The 18,518-nt window shown below is 37.8% G+C and overlaps 1 protein-coding gene across 1 annotated transcript; it reads right to left on the bottom strand.

The window, feature by feature from the left end:
- Window positions 1-1,880: 1,880 nt before the first annotated feature.
- Window positions 1,881-14,282, bottom strand: LOC136825263 (chitinase-3-like protein 1). Its single transcript, XM_067081319.1, has 11 exons — window positions 14,171-14,282; window positions 12,713-12,855; window positions 9,646-9,798; window positions 8,901-9,032; window positions 6,810-7,073; window positions 6,503-6,688; window positions 4,110-4,238; window positions 3,659-3,808; window positions 3,099-3,533; window positions 2,739-2,909; window positions 1,881-2,426 (listed from the first exon to the last, which is right to left on the bottom strand). Exons 1-11 carry the CDS (start codon window positions 14,223-14,225, stop codon window positions 2,298-2,300), a joined length of 1,947 nt encoding a protein of 648 aa, XP_066937420.1. The 5' UTR covers window positions 14,226-14,282; the 3' UTR covers window positions 1,881-2,297.
- Between the last annotated feature and the right edge of the window lie 4,236 nt (window positions 14,283-18,518).

Genomic DNA, 18,518 nt, shown 5'->3' with positions numbered 1-18,518 from the left:
GATTTAATGGTTCCCAATTTCCAAGCAGAACGAAGTATCAAGGGATATAAACAAATGGAAAACATAGGAAAGGTAAGACATTTCCAAGAGAATGATACAGTAATGGTACGTATGTATAATGACCAAGGAAAATGGCAACCTGGAGTGGTGAAAAAGAAATTGGGAGATCTGCATTGTGAGATTGAAGTACAAGGTACAGTACATAAGGGACATATAGACCAATTGCTAAGTCACGGCTCGGGCTATGAGGCCAATAGTGAGGAGCCAAAACGGCAAGAACCTGTAGTTGAGAGTGCGGAGTCGAGAGGTACACAGAATAGGTGCAAGTTGGATAGGAACAAAAAAGGTGTTCCTCCAGTCCGCTTGGATTTGTGATGTGTTGGTGCGTGGTGATGTACCTTTCCTTCATAAGGGGAAAGGGGTGTTAGATATGTAAGCAGAAGTATGATTGTTTTTCTGTAGTTTTGGTGAAGCTTATGTAAATTGTAATTCACCATGTAGTATTCCGATCTTTTGAACATAAGTGTTTTGTTTGTTGCTGGCATCGAAGGATGTATTTTCCAGATTTTGTTATTGTTGTGAGTATGTAAACGACCCTCCATATTCTATTCCAGCTTTGTAAACATAGAAGATAATACACGCTAACAAGCTCGTCAGCGATGAGTTTCACTTAACCCAAAATTCCGACGAAAATGGGATCAGTTATGACAGATATAATTGGGACTGATACAACAGTACAGGATACAATGTATAACATCAAATAACAGGATTATATCACTTCCTTCCAGATAAGAGTTACTTGTATAGCCTAGGATAGGAGACGGTTGACGTAGGCTAAGCCAACCCACGCGTGCAATTGTTAGACCTTGACCACAAGGCCATCCGTCAGTAACCCTCTACAGAGAGGTAAATCTTTCAGTGATAATCAGTTGCACTCTTGGTAAGCATCGTAAATTCCGCCATAAAACAAACGTCAAAGTATGATAACAAACCTTAATAAAATTTCTCAGACGTTAAACCTCTTTGCTTCGTAGGATCAAAAGTACTTCTGGTGCACTGTGTGTGTGTGTGTGTTTATCTTGAATTTCAGTTATGATAAGAAAGCATAGATATTATCGTGAAACTACAACGTTACGAAAATGGCATACTGTAAACTGAAAAAAGTGGTGAATACGAGTTGGTGATCTCTGCTTTTGACATTTCTATGCCTAATTTTATTACTATGAGAACGTTCAATACTGTCTCTTACTACTAGGACTAATATGTTTTGATCTCCATCCTTTAATTCGCTTACATAAAACGAAGGATATTTTCTATCTAAATCCAGTAAAGAAACTGGGATTTATGCGTTATGCCTCGATAACAACTGGATCTAAGGATCTCTTTATCTTAACTCTTTCTAAAGGTCTGTTTAGCTCTCCATCGATATGTCTCTCTCTCTGCTATAAGTGGTATTTTTATTTATTTGAATCATCATTCTATCATGTTCATACTTGAAAATTAAGTATCTGAACGGTACATGAACTGTATTGTATTGTGGTGTACTGACGAGGTCTCTGAATGTCATGATGGGTAAACTAGAACCTAATTCAGACAATATAACTTTTCGTAATGGAATCTGACTTTGGCGGGATTCTCAGTTATTCAACTCTATAGTTATTTGTCTTGTTGCTTTACTTGCTCCATTTCAAGCCATTACCTCTTGAACTAGTCTGTTAAGGCTTATTGCAAGTTTCAGAAAAGCCTATGACCAAATTTACTCTTTTCTGTATCCCTGGGATTTCTCGTGGTAGAATCCTGGCAAAACCAAGACAATATATTACGAGAGATACTTAGGCAAAGGTAGAGAAACAAGGAACAGGAACAGTACAAATAAAAGGTTCTCTTAATTCGCTAAATATATTTCGTACTTTAAAACACAGAGCAATTTTATTTTTTTGAGGAGCGCTCTGACAGCCTGAAAGTTGGTTTTTCGCTGTAATAACCCCTTTTAATGTTTCTTTAAATGTCTCCACTTGAGGGTCTTTTTTAATTTCATGATTCACAACATCTTTTCACTCGTCATATTCAGGGTTGATTGACTGATTTATGGCCACTAAAACTGGCGTAACAGCATCTAGATGACTGACGTCGTCACATTCAAGATTACCCGCAGATTCACTAAACGTTGAATTTCAGTGGTTTCTCCACGAATCACGAATACAGATTAGACCTATGTCTGTTATTTCCATTTGAAATTTATAGTGTCTTTGTAAACACGAACCGCCGTTGCTTGCAGAATTATGAGCACCTGGATCTCAGTACGGGATATTACACTTGGTCGTGTCCACGTGCAGGGGGTTGTCACATATGGTCAGGTATTGGTTCCAAAACAGGCCGTTAGGACACACCTCCAGGTGGGGCGAGCCCTGGTAGCACCAGTAGTACTGAAAAGAATTGCCGAGGTGATGATCACTTTTGGATGCAAAAGACCTCTCTCTCTCTCTCTCTCTCTCTCTCTCTCTCATTGATTTTCTAATCGACGAAGATTTCATTCGAAATAAATGACTGCTTGATCAGTTACAGTACGTACGAGGGACCCCACTCTCTCTCTCTCATGGTGATATTCTCAGATTTTTCTTTGCCAAAGACAAATACAGCTTCGACAATAATTGGAGTTTTTCCCTTAATAATAATAATAATAATAATAATAATAATAATAATAATAATAATAATAATAATAATAAGCATTCGTTTACCTTATCACAATCGACGTGAGGAATGTACGTATTGTCGACCTCACAAACCCACATTCGACAGTCGCTGGTGTCGACAGCATCCTCCCAATTGCAGAGGCCCAGGTCTTCGTCGAAGAGTGTTCCGGGGGCGCACAGCTCAAGGATGGCTTGCCCGTTGGTGCAGAGCCAGTACTTGAAAAGCGAGAAAGGGAAATGTTTTTACCAAGTTCATTTTTTTAAACACACAAACACAGACTCACATGATTCACGAGAGACACGAAATGCCTCCTCATCAAAAGAGTATTTCGTTGGCAGACGTGAAAATAGACCAAATAATGAGACCAGAATAAATAGAAGAAAAGAGAGGAGGTAGGTCCTCACCTTGTTGCAGTCCTCGTGAGGGAATACAGACCCGTCGGCGTGCTTGGTGCAGTCAGGTTTCGGCCGGCCGCCGTGGGCAGTCGTGGTCATGGGCGTAGGTACAGGGGTGGTTGATGGTTGAGGGGTAGGCGGCTCGGGAGTCGTTGTGGGTTCGGGAGTGGTAGTAGGTCTTGGTGTAGTGGTAGGTTGAGGAGTAGTGGTTGGTTTAGGTGTTGTGGGAGTCGGCTCCGGAGTAGTTGTTGGTGTGGGAGTGGTTATTTTGGGAGTAGTGCTTGCTTCAGGAGTTGTTGTTGTTGCTTTGGGAGTAGTTGTTGTTGGTTTGGGAGTAGTTATTGGTTCCGGAGTTGTTGTTGTTGGACTGGGAGTGGTTGTTGGTTCAGGAGTTGGAGTGGTTGACACAGGGGTAGATACAGGTGGCTCGAGGCACTTGCATTCCTGGTGGAACAATCAATCACTTACAGCACAGACCTATATTAGATATAGTCAGGTTTTATCTGGTGACTACTCATTTTAACAAATCAAATTCTGACACACGAGGGTTATAATGAAGCTACACCTACCGGCAGGACGCCGTCAGCTGGTTCGCTGACGGCTCTCTTCATATTCTTGATGAGGTGGAAGGGTTCGTCGTAGCACCTTGGATGGAAGTCGTCTGTGTCAATGGTCCAGGTGAGGATGCCGCCCAGACCCATGTTCTTGGCGTATCGAGCCTTCAGGTAAAAAAAAAAAAAATGAAGAAAAGTTAATTGGTGGATGTGTATCAAGAATAACATTAGTGGCAATAAGCATAAAGAACTTTACATTGAATATTGGTTGGTCATTGAACACAAGAGAAACTTGGACTAACTATAGGCCTAGATGTGAACAGTATTGTTAACTGAGCACGAACTGAATCTAAAGTAAAATCTTTTGGTGGAATGTTGGAGCAAATGGAAATAATACTATTTAACAGACAAGAGAAATAAAAACAATTCTTCCATTAAAGTAAATTTTTTTCATCGATTTACTGACCTTAGTGTAGACCGAGTCCTCGTCATCGAAACCGCACCAGATCTTGTCATCTTGACAATAGAAGTAAGGCTCGTGTAAGCAAGGATCACGAACGACGGTGCAGTCCATACGTTGAAGGCGTTCACAGATCTTGCAAGAGATAAAGCATATTATATGAAAATCTATACGAATAGATGGAGCCCAGTAAAGAAAAAATAAGGAAACGCATCCTACATGAAGGTCGTCTGTTTCTGGAAAGACTTTCAAAGGAGTCGTGACTTGATGACGTGGTAAACGATAACTGCCATCAACATTGCAAATGTAAAAGTACAGCTAAAGTAGATAAATGAACGAATAAACTCTGAGAAACTTAAACTTTGAATATATTTCCGCTGATTCCCTCGATACAGGTACTATATTGCAGGATTAATAGAGTACTCTATTAATCCTGCTTTATTGTATCAGGTTGATTGCCTAAGAGGCAAAACATTATTGTACTATAGCCTCCTCGCACTAACCTGGCGGAGAAGCCCCGCCCACTACTGTAACTGCATGGATTTGCAGGTTCGTCAGTATTGCATCTATTTCGAATTTAATCAATAACAAGCATACAAAATATAGCATATCATTACAAAATCTTGATGTAATATATAAATTTCTATTCTTTCTGCATAGTTGCTGTCACTGAAACACTTGTCATTGTGTAAAAAAACGAAGAAAAAAACGAGTGCAACTGTATGCAAAGAAAGGGGAGGCGTGCTGGTTAATGGAACAGCTATTGTTTTGGCGGGATATGGAATCTTACACTTGTCACCTCATCAGGTGATTTCATTGACGTCAACAAATTTCTGATATTTTTCATCCCATTTGAAGGTAAATACTTACATAGCTTCATATATTTACCTATTTATTTTCCTGCGTAATCTAACACAAAGTAAATGTGTCTTTTTACATTTATATTCGTAATGAGCGATCGGAGGAGGAAGATCAGGTAAGCATTACCCATGTATAGGTCTATTAATAATTTTCCCCAGCTCTCCAGTTCCAGTGAAGTTGTTAAAGGCCACACGTGTCCGTAGATGGTTGGTTAGGAATGGAAGGTTTGATCCATTTCAACAAAGTCGGGTAAACTTTCAGAAAAGTGTTAGATATCTCCTAACAAATAAGGTGAAAAAAAACTGGTCTAAAAAGAGGCATTTTCTTCCATCCGTTTTGTTTTATTTATTTTTTGTATTTTATTTTTATCGTATTTTTTTTGTTTTGTTTATCCAATGGCAATATTGAGTACCAGTATAGGATTTTATCACAGAGCTGAACTACGAGTTACTACAGTGCTTATTCCATATGTAGTCAAACTCAGAAATCATCGCTAGAATTTAGAATACTTGGAGATAGTTGCGGTTCACAGATCGGTTAGGCTATTTACTAAAATTCCTTGGTTAAGTTGAATCTGGTGGAGCCGATTGGTAGCCTCATATGGGTCTAGCTCCAATAATTGTATAAACCAAAAAATTATATCTCTTCTTTATTTACCCTTTGTTTTAGGCGACTATACATTCAAGCAATTATATTATGAGGTTTGTTTATGAATTTATGCAGTCGTATTGTAAATGAAGCCGTAGGCTATAGGCCTATATGTGGTTAATTGCCTTCGTTTGCTAACATTCACTTTTAAATTATAACTTTAACGTTATGTCGTTTTAATACATGTTTCTTGGCATATAGGAAAGATACATACATATGATTTTTCGACATATATTTCCCGATTCAGTATTATTATTTTTAAATAAATAAATTAAAAACTATATAGCTTTTATGTTTCCCTTTCAATTAGCTCGAAAATAACATAAAATTTACGTAGTCCTATAGCAAATTGATTTTAGATCACCTCAAACCAAAGAGTATTGCTCTTACGATTAAACCCAAACATAAATTCAAATACAAATTAAAGATTAGTTAATCAGTAAAAATCATTATTTGTGTTGTCGCCAAAACAATGGCTGTTCCATTAACCAGCACGCCTCCCCTTTCTTTGCATACAGTTGCACTCGGTTTTTTTTTTCTCCGTTTGTTTTTATACAATGACAAGTATTTAAGTAACAGCAACTATGCAGAAAGAATAGAAATTTATATATTACATCAAAATTTTTGTAATGATATGCTATATTTTGTATGCTTGTTAATGATTAAATTCGAAATAGATACAATACTGACGAATCCTGCAAGCTATGCAGTTACAATGGTGGGCGGGGCTTCTCCGCCAGGTTAGTGCGAGGAGACTATAGAACCATCTATTAACCTTATAAATATCATTCAGTAACTTTACTTTGGTGGAATCTTGTGAGCCATCCGACATGATCGATTTTCCTTTCTTTTTAATCACTCGACCATCTATTCATGAGTTTTCGACCTACCTCGTTAAATCCAAGAGTTCCTGGAATACGGATGTAAGGTCCAGCTGGGCCGGGCTTCTGCGCAGGCGCGAGAAGACCGTGGTCGTTGATATCATCCAGCGTGAAGCACCTGCCGTAAGTGGGAATACCCATAATTAACTTCTCGGGGGGCACTCCCGCCTGCAGGTAGTAATTGACTGTGTATATCTGAAAGGAAAAGAAAGGTGGGAGCTTAATAATGGACGAAGGTGAGATATGAGAGAGATATTGTTCCTATAAGCAGGCTACCATTAGGCCTAGACGGAAGGTAAGGGCGTCCATGACTTACCACATTGAAATCCTTCAGTATCTCATCGTCGTTGTACAAGTAGTGCCCGCAGAGGGGAGCGTTGTGCCCCGTGACATTCTCGAAGGCTCCGTGGTAATCGTAGGTCATCAGGTGGACGTGGTCAAGGAGCTCTGTCATGGCGCGGATGTCGTAGGCCTTTTCGATGGTGGGTCTCCCTGGGGACACGGCAGCCGTCATCATCAGGGTCGGGTCAACTGCGTCGAAGGCCGCCCTGAGCTCACGCAGGAGCTTGATGAAGTTCTCCTAAAGAAGGGAAGATGGAAATTCTGAGTTCCTCTGAGATGACCGAGCGAGGGTCTAATGAGCTCACGGTCTAAGTGGTGGAGGTGTACCGAAAGGGGAGAATAGGCCTAAATCTCCTGTAGGGGAGGAAGAAGAGCTCGAGATCTCCTGAAGGAGGGTAAGTCGATCTGCAGTGTTTTTTTTTTTTATGACAGTTAAGTTTGTTTCGTTACGAAGAACGAAAAATAGTCCGATATTTTTGGGGTCTCTCTCTCTCTCTCTCTCTCTCTCTCTCTTCTCTATATATATATATATATAATGTATATGTATGTATGTATATATATATATATATATATATATATATATATATATATATATATATATATATATATATGGGATTAAAAGAAAAACTAGCTATTACCTAAAAGGCATCACTCATGTTATTCAGAAAGTATTGTAAAAAAAAAAAAGAATTGTATGCAGAAAAAATACTGCAGTTCTAAAGCAAAACATTATTTAAGTATTTTTAGGTTAAAATAAATCATAAATTCTGGAGAGAGAGAGAGAGAGAGAGAGAGAGAGAGAGAGAGAGAGAGAGAGAGAGAGAGAGAGAGAGAGAGATTTCAATATGTAAAGCACAAAAAAAAATAATTCTAATGAGATAATAATTTATATTTTATCTCTTGAGTCATTTCGTTATTTTTATTATGACATTCGTACCAGTTATAAGAGTTTCAGATACCGACATTATTATTAATATAAAAATATTTTCTGAGAATTACTGAAATCACCAAAAATAGTTTAGGGTTCCCAGAAATTGTGTTGTTTAGACGTCAGATTCTCGCCTTAAAGTTATGTAGCCATTTTTAAATGCAGCATCATAATGATTTTTTTTAAAAGCTGTCTATTTCCTGTTTTCATTCCAGCCATTTTAGACCTATTTTTAATCTTATTCCATTTACATTTTATCAAATACTCCATAAATGTTTATATTGAACGATTTCTCTAATTTTTCATTAGCCTAGCATCCCTCCTTCCAGTCGATGACCTTTACTTGTGTAACACCAGTGTGTGATTTTTTTTGTGATGGCAGTATGTGACGTAATCCAATCAATCTCCGTAGTGGGGGGTGTAGAAATGCCGTCAGTGCACCTCACGCGGTCACTGTAGGCATTACTTAAGGCTCTTTGGTCCCTAGCTCCAACCCCTTTCATTCCTTTTACTGTACCTCCGATCATATTCTCTTTCTTCTAACCTAACCTTACTTTCCTCAACCCTCTCCTAACAATTGTTTCAACGTTATATTCAGTGTTGAATGACTTCATAGGCCCCAGAGCTAGGCCTATACATATTTTCATAGTTGAATGACATAGGTTCCAGCGCTAGGCCTATATATATATTTTCTGTGCTGAATGACCTCATAGGCCCCAGCTCTAGGCCTATATATATTTTCAGCATTGAATGACTCTTTAGGTCCCAGCACTAGGCCTATATATATTTGCAGCATTAAATGACATAGGTTCCAGTGCTAGGCCTATTATTCTCAGCACTAGGTCTATGTATATATTATGTATATAAAATATATATATATATATATATATATATATATATATATATATATATATATATATATATATATATATATATATATATATATATTCAACATTGAATGACCTCATAGGCCCCAGCACTAGGCCTTTATATATTTTCAGCGTTGAATGACATAGGTTCCAGCGCTAGTCCTATTTATATATTTTTTCAGTGTTGAATGACCTCATAGGCCACCGCGCTAGGCCTATATACATTTTATATTCCGTAATCCAATCATCCAATGGCCTGTGACCTCACCTTGTCTTCAGGAGCACCTCCCCGATTCCCTGGGTACTCCCAGTCGACGTCGAAGCCTTCAAACTGATGCTTCAGCAGAAGTTCGACAGTGCTGTCGACGAAGGTCTTTCTCTTTGCTGGATCGGCTGCCATCTGTCGACGGGAAAGGGAATAATAATAATAATAATAATAATAATAATAATAATAATAATAATAATAATAATAATGATAATAATAATAATAATAATAATAATAATAATATAGGTAGTACTGTAGACCCTCTTTCAAACATGCAGTGTTGAATGTTATGGCTGCGTCAACTGCATTCAATTTACAGAGGTTTTCTCTATCTTTCTAATAACTGATTTTTCAGGGTTACTGCATTCTGCGATAATAATAATAATAATAATAATAATAATAATAATAATAATAATAATAATAATAATATAGAAAATGAGACTCACCAGAGAATACTCCACCTGAATGAGACCCACCAGGGAATACTCCTCTTGAATGAGACTCACCAGAGAATACTCCCCTTAATGAGACTCACCAGGGAATACTCCACATGAACGAGACTCATCAGAGAATACCCCTCCTAAATGAGACTCACCAGGGAATACTCCACATAAATGAGACTCATCAAAGAATACTCCAGCTAAATGAGGCTCACCACAGAATAATCTTCTGGACTGATGCTCACCACAGAACAATCTTCCCACCTGAGACTCCTTATTGTAAACATAAAGAGAGACTCACAACTCACCACAGAGTAGTCTTCGGAACCTTCGTTCCAGCCTCCGACGGCCAGGAGAGTCTTGACCTTGGGGTTGATCTGTTTCAGAGCCACGAACCTGTCAAAGGCGCAGTTGTGGCCGCCCTCCTCGTCAGGACAGAGCTCGTTCCACGGATCTAGGACCTGCAGAAGGAGAAGGTGGTTTAGCTCTCTCTCTCTCTCTCTCTCTCTCTCTCTCTCTCTCTCTCTCTCTCTCTCTCTCTCTCACCTCGATTTTCCAATTGACGAAGCTTTCACTCTTCATAAATGACTGCTTGCTTGATCCATTACAGTACGAGCTAGGGAACTCTCTCTCTCTCTCTCTCTCTCTCTCTCTCTCTCTCTCTCTCTCTCTCTCTCTCTCTCTCTTCGATTTTCCATTATCAATGACAGTTTGCTTGAGAGTAATAGTAGCGCAGAAGATAAGAGGCAATTTGAAAAGCTATTAGATATGCTACTAGAACATAACATCCAGCAAATAAATCACCTGCCAACAAGAAAGGATAATATTTTAGACCTAGTATTTGTGAACGAGGTGAATTATGTTAAAGATATAATAGCATATAATACGAGTATTTCAGACCATAATGTCTTAGAATTAATAGTCCATTCCAAAGCAAGTGAAAACAGAGATAAGCAAGAGTCAAAAAAGTGGGAAGGATATGGAAAATACAATTTCTATTGTAAGAATATAAATTGGTCAGAAATAAGTAAAAAATTAAACAAAGACTGGAAAAACATATTCGTAAGTGGTAATATACAAGTAAATACGGATATATTATATAAAATATTAGAGAAAATAGTGGATAAATATAGACCGAAGAAGAAAAGTAAACATCAGTCATGCATACCAAGAGACAGAAGGATCCTGTTCCAGAAAATCAAAAAGTGGAAAAAAGCTCTTGCAAAAGAAAAGAATGCATGGAAAGTGATGGAACTAAAAAGTAAGACAGAAAATGCAGAACAAAAGATTATACAGTCAAAAGAAAATGAAAAACGGGACCTAGAAGAAAAGACCCTACAAAATATCAAGCAAAACCCTAAAATTTTTTACTCATGCGAAAAAGATGAATAAAGAAGAGTAGAAATAGGCCCTCTAAGAATTGAAGGGCGATTAACAAATGAAAAAAAGGAAATATGTAACATATTAGCAGAAAGATATAAGAGTGAATTTACACCTAGAATTGATAATTAAGATAATGATACAGAAATAAGAGATGAAAATAGTGAATATTTATCAGACATAGATATTAATGAAGCCAATATTGTGCAGGCTATTAATGAAATTAAAAATGGATCAGCAGCAGGACCAGATGGTGTCCCTGCCATTTTGTTAAAGAAAGTGGTTCATTCAAACACAAAGCTGCTCACAATATTATTAAGACAAAGTGCAGATACAGGCAAGATTGATGATGAGCATAAATTAGCATATATTAACCCTATTTTCAAAGGTGGATCAAGACTAGAGGCAAGTAATTATAGGCCTGTGGGCCTGACATCTCATATTATGAAAGTTTATGAAAGGGTAATGAAGAAAAATATAATGAAACATTTAAAGAAAAATAGTTTGTTTAATATAGGACAACATGGTTTTGTACCTGGAAAAAGTACACACAAACCCAACTGTTAGTCCACCATGAAAGCATATATAAAAATATGATAAACGGAATAGATACAGATGTGGTTTACCTAGACTTTGCATAAGCTTTTGACAAGGTAGACCATAATATATTAGCAAAAAAAATGAGAAAACATAACATTGTGGACAAAGGAAGATGGATAAAAGAATTTTTGCAAAACAGAAAACAGATAGTGATTGCAAACGACAAGAAATCGGATGAAGCTAAGGTAATATCCGGTGTGCCACAAGGTACGGCGTTAGCTGCATTGCTGTTTGTTATTATGATTGCAGACATAGACAGTAATGTTAAGGACTCGGTAGTGAGAAGTTTTGCCGATGGCACAAGAATAAGTAGAGAAATTACTTGTGATGAAGATGGAAACTCGCTACAAAGAGACCTAAAAAAAATATATAAATGGGCAGAGGTAAATAGGATGGTATTTAACTCTGATAAATTTGAATCAGTAAACTATGGTGATAAAGAAGGAATGCTATATGCATATAAAGGTCCTAATAACGAGACAGTCACAAATAAGGAAGCAGTTAAAGACCTTGGTGTGATGTTGAATAGGAATATGTTATGCAATGATCAAATAGCAATACTATTGGCAAAATGCAAAGCAAAAATGGGAATGTTGTTCCGGCACTTCAAAACAAGAAAAGCCGAACACATGATTATGCTTTATAAAACATATGTACGTAGTCCACTTGAATATTGCAATATAATATGGTACCCACACTACCAAAAGGATATTGCACAAATAGAGAGTGTACAAAGGTCATTTACAGCTAGAATAGAAGAAGTTAAGGACCTTGACTACTGGGAAAGACTACAATTCTTAAATTTATATAGTCTCGAAAGGAGAAGAGAACGCTACATGATAATCCAGGCATGGAAACAGATAGAAGGAATTACCAAAAACATCATGGAGCTAAAAATATCAGAAAGAGCAAGCAGAGGTAAATTAATAGTGCCCAAAAGTATACCAGGAAAACTAAGGAAAGCACTAAGGACATTAATCCACCACGCACCAGCATCGATAATGCAGCGTCTATTCAATGCGTTACCAGCTCATCTGAGGAACATGTCAGGAGTGAGCGTAGATGTGTGTAAGAATAAGCTCGACAAATATCTAAGATGCACCCCAGACCATCCAAGATTGGAAAATGCAAAATACACTGGAAGATGCATTAGCAATTCTCTGGTGGACATCAGAGGTGCCTCACACTGAGGGTCCTGGGGCAACCCGAACGAACTGTAAGGTCTGTAAAGTAAGGTCAGTTACAGGATGCGCAAGGGCCCCTCTCTCTCTCTCTCTCTCTCACCTCGATTTTAAAATGGACGAACCTTTCACTCGTCATAAATAACTGTCTGCTTGATCAGATATAGTCCATGCAGGGGACCATTCTCTCTCTCTCACTCTCTCTCTCTCTCACCTCGATTTTCCACGTGTGGTTGCTCAGGCCTGTGAAGCCGAATATGAGGTGGGTGCAGAGGAAGGGGTCGACATCTTCGACGTCGAATTTCCCATCCGCCGGACGCCACACGGCCCAAGAACTGAAGTAACAGACCACTTTTTCTGTAAACAAAAGAAGAAGTTTTTATTGAGTGTTTCACATATTTTTACTTCGGTTGGTCTCTCCCCCTCTCTCTCTTTCTCTCATATATATACAATATATATATATATATATATATATATATATATATATATATATATATATATATATATATATATATATATATATATATATGAAATTTTTTATCACACCAGTAGACGCTACCCATTGAGCTATCAAGAGAGGTATAAGTCTTTGCCGAGTAGGCTGTACTGTTTCTACCCATCGTGAGCGGGGAAATTGTACTTAACCTCGGCAATGACCCACCTCCGCTATGACAGTTCATTGGTACGTTTGGAACACGCAGCTCTTATTATGAAATTTTTTATCACTGTGATTTATATACAATCATGAAGCTACAAATGTCGCTTAATATCAAATTCACCCTACCTCGGGAATATCTCCGATGGAGAATTGTCACCGAAGGGGAATTTATGTAAGTGATAAATGAATTGGTATCGTCGGGACACGAACCCTTGACACGAAACCTATTCAGCAACTCCAGTAGACGCTACCCATTGAGCTATCAAGAGAGGTATAAGTCTTTGCCGAGTAGGCTGTACTGTTTTTACCCGTCGTAGCTTCATGGTTGTATATAAATCACGGTGTGATAAAAAATTTCATAATAAGAGCTGCGTGTTCCAAACGTACCAATGAACTGTCATGGCGGAGGTGGGTCATTGCCGAGGCTAAGTACAATTTCCCCGCTCACGACGGGTAAAAACAGTACTGTCTACTCGGCAAAGACTTATACCTCTCTTGATAGCTCAATGGGTAGCGTCTACTGGAGTCGCTGAATAGGTTTTGTGTCAAGGGTTCGTATCCCGACGATACCAATTCATTTATCACTTATATAAATTCCCCTTCGGCGACAATTCTCCGTCAGAGATATTCCCGAGGTAGCATGAATTTGATATTGCTTGACATTTGTAGCTTCATGATAACATATATATATATATGTATATATATATATATATATATATATATATATATATATATATATATATATATATATATATATATATATATATATATATATATATATAACAAAACTCAAAATATATGTAGGTATGCATATAAAACGAAAAATTTATCACTTGAGACTGCCATCCCACGGCCGAGTGGTCAGAAACTCTCTCTCTCTCTCTCTCTCTCTCTCTCTCTCTCTCTCTCTCTCTCTCTATATATATATATATATATATATATATATATATATATATATATATATATATATATATATATATATATACACATACATATACATATAAAAATTCTCACCTGAGACAGCTAGCCCCAGCAGAGTGGTCAGAAACAGTCCCAAGAAGAGCCTCATAATTGCTACGAAGTTACCTGTCAGTCTATGGGAAGACGAGATGAACCTCCAACCTTTTTAAAAGATTAGGTCCTGCCCTCCCTTAACTAACCCCCTCTTACATAACACTCCCTCCCTGCCCCCTCCCTCCAAATTCCCACCACCCCAACCTCTTGATGAAAACGTTATCATCTTCTGCAAATTTCTCTCTCTCTCTCTCTCTCTCTCTCTCTCTCTCTCTCTCTCTCTCTCTCTCTCTCTCTCTCTCTCTCTCTCTCTCGTAACACTGGACATTTTGTTTTGTAACTGTTGTGGATACCTTTGCCTACAGTTAGACATTCTGATAAACTGGTAGACTGTAATTCAGTTGGACAGAAAGACTGAAATGTTAACGTACTGGAAGATTGCATTTCAAGTGGTTTGATAGACTGGAATTTAAATGAGCTGTATTCTGTGATTCAAATGGACTGGTAGACCTCAATTTAAATGAGCTTTTAGACTGCGATTCAAATAGACTGGTGACTGCTAATTGTCAGACTGCAATTCAAATGAGCTTTTAGACTGCAATTCAAATGGACTGGTGACTGGTAGACTGCAATTCAAATGGGCTGGTGTAGACTGCAGTTCAACAGGACAGATAGACTGCAATTTAAATGAGCTGGTAGACTGCAGTTCAAATGGACTGGTAGACTGCAGTTCAAACGGAGTAGTAGACTGCAGTTCAAACGGACTAGTAGACTGCAGTTCAGATGGACTGGTGGACTGCAGTTCAGATGGACTGGTAAACTGCAATTCAAATGTGCAGTTCAGATGGACTGGCAGACTACAGTTCAAATGAGCTGGCAGACTGCTGTTCAAACGGACTGGTAGACTGCAGTTCAGATGGACTGGTAGACTGCAGTTCAGATGGACTGGTAGGCTGCAATTCAAATGAGCTAGTAGACTACAGTCCAAATGGACTGGTAGACTGCATTTCAAATTAACTGGTAGACTGCAAAAAACAAATGGTTTGGTAGACTGCAGTTCAAATAGACTAGTAGACTGAAATTCTATTGGACTGGTAGACTGCAATTTAAATGGGCTGGTAGACTGCAATTCAGATGGACTGGTAGACTGCATTTCAAATGAGCTGGCAGATTGCATTTCAAATGGACTGGTAGACTGCAATTCAAATGGATGGGTAAACTGAAATTCTAATGGACTGGCAGTCTGCAATTCAAGTGGACTGGTTGATTGCAATTCAAATGGACTGGTAGACTGAAATTCAAATGGACTGGCAACCTGCAATTCAAATGGACTGGTAGACTGCAATTCAAATGGACTGGTAGACTGAAATTCTAATGGACTAGCAGCCTGCAATTCAGATGGACTGGTAGACTGCAATTCAAACAGATGGTAGACTGAAATTCTAATGGACTGGAAGCCTGCAATTCAAAAGACTGGTAGACTGAAATTCTAATGGACTGGCAGCCTGCAGTTCAAATGGACTGGTAGACTGCAATTCAAATGGATTGGTAGACTGAAATTCTAATGGACTGGCAGCCTGCAATTCAAATGGACTGGTAGACTGCAATTAAAACAGACTGGTAGACTGAAATTCTAATGGACTGGAAGCTTGCAGTTCAAATGGACTGGTAGACTGCAGTTCAAATGGACTAGTAGACTGAAATCCTAATGGACTGGCAGCCTGCAATTCAAATGGACTGGTAGACTGCAATTCAAATGGACTGGTAGACTGTGGCGTACAAAGAGACAGGCGCTTAAGCGGCGAAGAAAATGTATCAACGCAGTTAAGATGGAAATGATTTAAATCCCTTTGTTTAGGCAAATATGCATACAGATTTCTAGAATAGATAAATGAATTCCTATAATTTTATGAGGCAGTACTCTCTCTCTCTCTCTCTCTCTCTCTCTCTCTCTCTCTCTCTCTCTCTCTCTCTCTCTCTCTAAAGATATATATATATATATATATATATATATATATATATATATATATATATATATATATATATATATATATATATATATATATATATATATATATATATATATTATACATATATATATATATACATATATATACACACACATATATATATACACATATATATACATACACACACACACATAGGCTATATGTTCTACTTTATTCCTTCAAGGTGTATGAAATGTTAAAGTGAAAAAAAGAAAGCTTGCGTAAGAAAACTTTTATCTCCCTCACAGGAGCAGATGGTTAGTCTCCCATCTCTGACATAGTATCGTCCTCTGTGTGTGTGTGTGTGTGTGTGTGTGTGTGTGTGTGTACTCTTTTCCAACTTTTTTTTTTTCTCTGGTCGTTTTTCCTTTTGTTCAGCTTCCAGGCGTATTTCTTCATCTGCTTTGATTTCCATGAGATTACTCTTCCCAGGTGATCAGCTTCGTTTTCTCTGTATTTGTCTTCTGTTCTTCTTACATCATCTTCTGAAATCCACCCACGCCTTTCCTCAAATACCGTGCACTTTTCATCTTTTAATTCCTTTCCCCACCGTTTTTACGTCTGTTTTCGATCATTTTTCATTCTCCTGTACGCCTCTCATTTCCGAGCATGTTACTCATGCCCATATTTTCACGCTTTTTATATCCCACTTCTTCCATGATCATATATCATTTCACATTTTTTTTTATTTGTATATTTTCTCCCGTTTTCTTCTTTTACTCCGTTTCCAAGCCATTATAATAGTTATCCTGAGTTCTAGTTCACTTAAATAGAGGTCATCGCTTTAAATAGATTAAGACGAGGTAAATGCAAAGTAATGTTTTATCACTTCAACGTTGAATGCAATATTCCCGAGTCAGTTTCAGAAAGCAAGAGACTTCCTTATCATATATTGTTTGCAATGTTCCCGATTCACTTCCAGAAAGTTAGAAATGTCCGTATCATATATTGTTTGCAATGTTTCTGAGTCAGTTTCAGAGAACAAGAGATGTCCTTAACTTATAGTGTTTGCAGTGTTCCCGAGTCAGTTTCAGAAAGTAAGAGACGTCCTTATCACATGTTGTTTGCAATGTTCCCAAGTCAGTTCAGAAAGCAAGAGGCTTCCTTATCACAAATTGTTTGCAGTTTTCCCGAGTCATATTCCAGAATGCCAGAGACTTCTTTATCATATTGTTTGCAATGTTCCTGATTCAGTTTCGGAAAGTAAGAAATGTCCTTATCATATATTGTTTGCAGTGTTCCCGAGTCAGTTTCAGAGAACAAGAGATGTCCTTATCATATATTATTTGCAGTGTTCCTGAGTCAGTTTCAGAAAGCAAGAGACAGCCTTATATATTATTTGCAATGTTCTCGAGTCAGTTTCAGAAAGTAAGAAATGTCCTTATCATATATTATTTGCAATGTTCCTGAGTCAGTTTCAGAAGGCAAGAGACGTCCTTATCATACATTATTTGCAATGTTTCCGAGTCAGTTTTAGAAAGTAAGAGATGTCCTTATTATATATGTTTGGAATATTCCCATGTCAGTTTCAGAAAGTAAGAGACGTCCTTGTCATATGTCGTTTGCAATGTTCCCGAGTCAGTTTCAAAAATCAAGAGATGTCCTTAAATATTGTTTGCAATGTTCCCGAGTTAGTTTCAGAAAGCAAGAGAAGCCTTGTCGTATGTTGTTTGGAATATTCCCAAGTCAGTTTCAGAAAGTAAGAGAGCGTGCTTATCGTATATTATTTGCGATGTTCCTGAGTCAGTTTCAGAAAGCAAGAGACGTCCTTATCATATATTGTTTGTAATGTTCCCAAGTCAGTTTCAGAAAGCAAGAGACTTCCTTATATATTGTCTGCAATGTTCCCGATTCAATTTCAGAAATCAATAGATGTCCTTATCATATGTTGTCTGCAGCGTACCCAAGTCAGTTTCAGAAAGCAAAAGACGTCCTTATCATATGTTATTTGCAATGTTCCTTAGTCAGTTTCAGAAAGCAAGAGATTCCTTATCATATATTGTTTGCAGTGTTCCCAATTCACTTTCAGAAAGTAAGAAATGTCCTTAACATATATTTTTTGCCATGTTCCCGAGTCAGTTTTAGAAAGCAAGAGATATTCTATCATATATTGCTTGCAATGTTCCCAATTCATTTTCAGAAAGCAAGAGATGTCCTTATCATATGTTATTTGCAATGTTCCTGAGTCAGTTTCAGAAAGCAAGAGCCGTCCTTATCATATATTGTTTGCAATGTCCCGGAGCCAGCTTCAGAAATCAAGAGACATCTGCTTATTAAATGGTATATATTTCAATAAAGACGTTGCTGCGGCGAGGAAAAAACACAAAAAAACAAGTGGC

This window comes from Macrobrachium rosenbergii, chromosome 37 (assembly GCF_040412425.1).
Source record: "Macrobrachium rosenbergii isolate ZJJX-2024 chromosome 37, ASM4041242v1, whole genome shotgun sequence".
NCBI lineage: Eukaryota > Metazoa > Arthropoda > Malacostraca > Decapoda > Palaemonidae > Macrobrachium > Macrobrachium rosenbergii.
The sequence above is the reverse complement of the archived record's forward strand: the minus strand, read 5'-3'. Positions and strand labels throughout refer to the sequence as shown.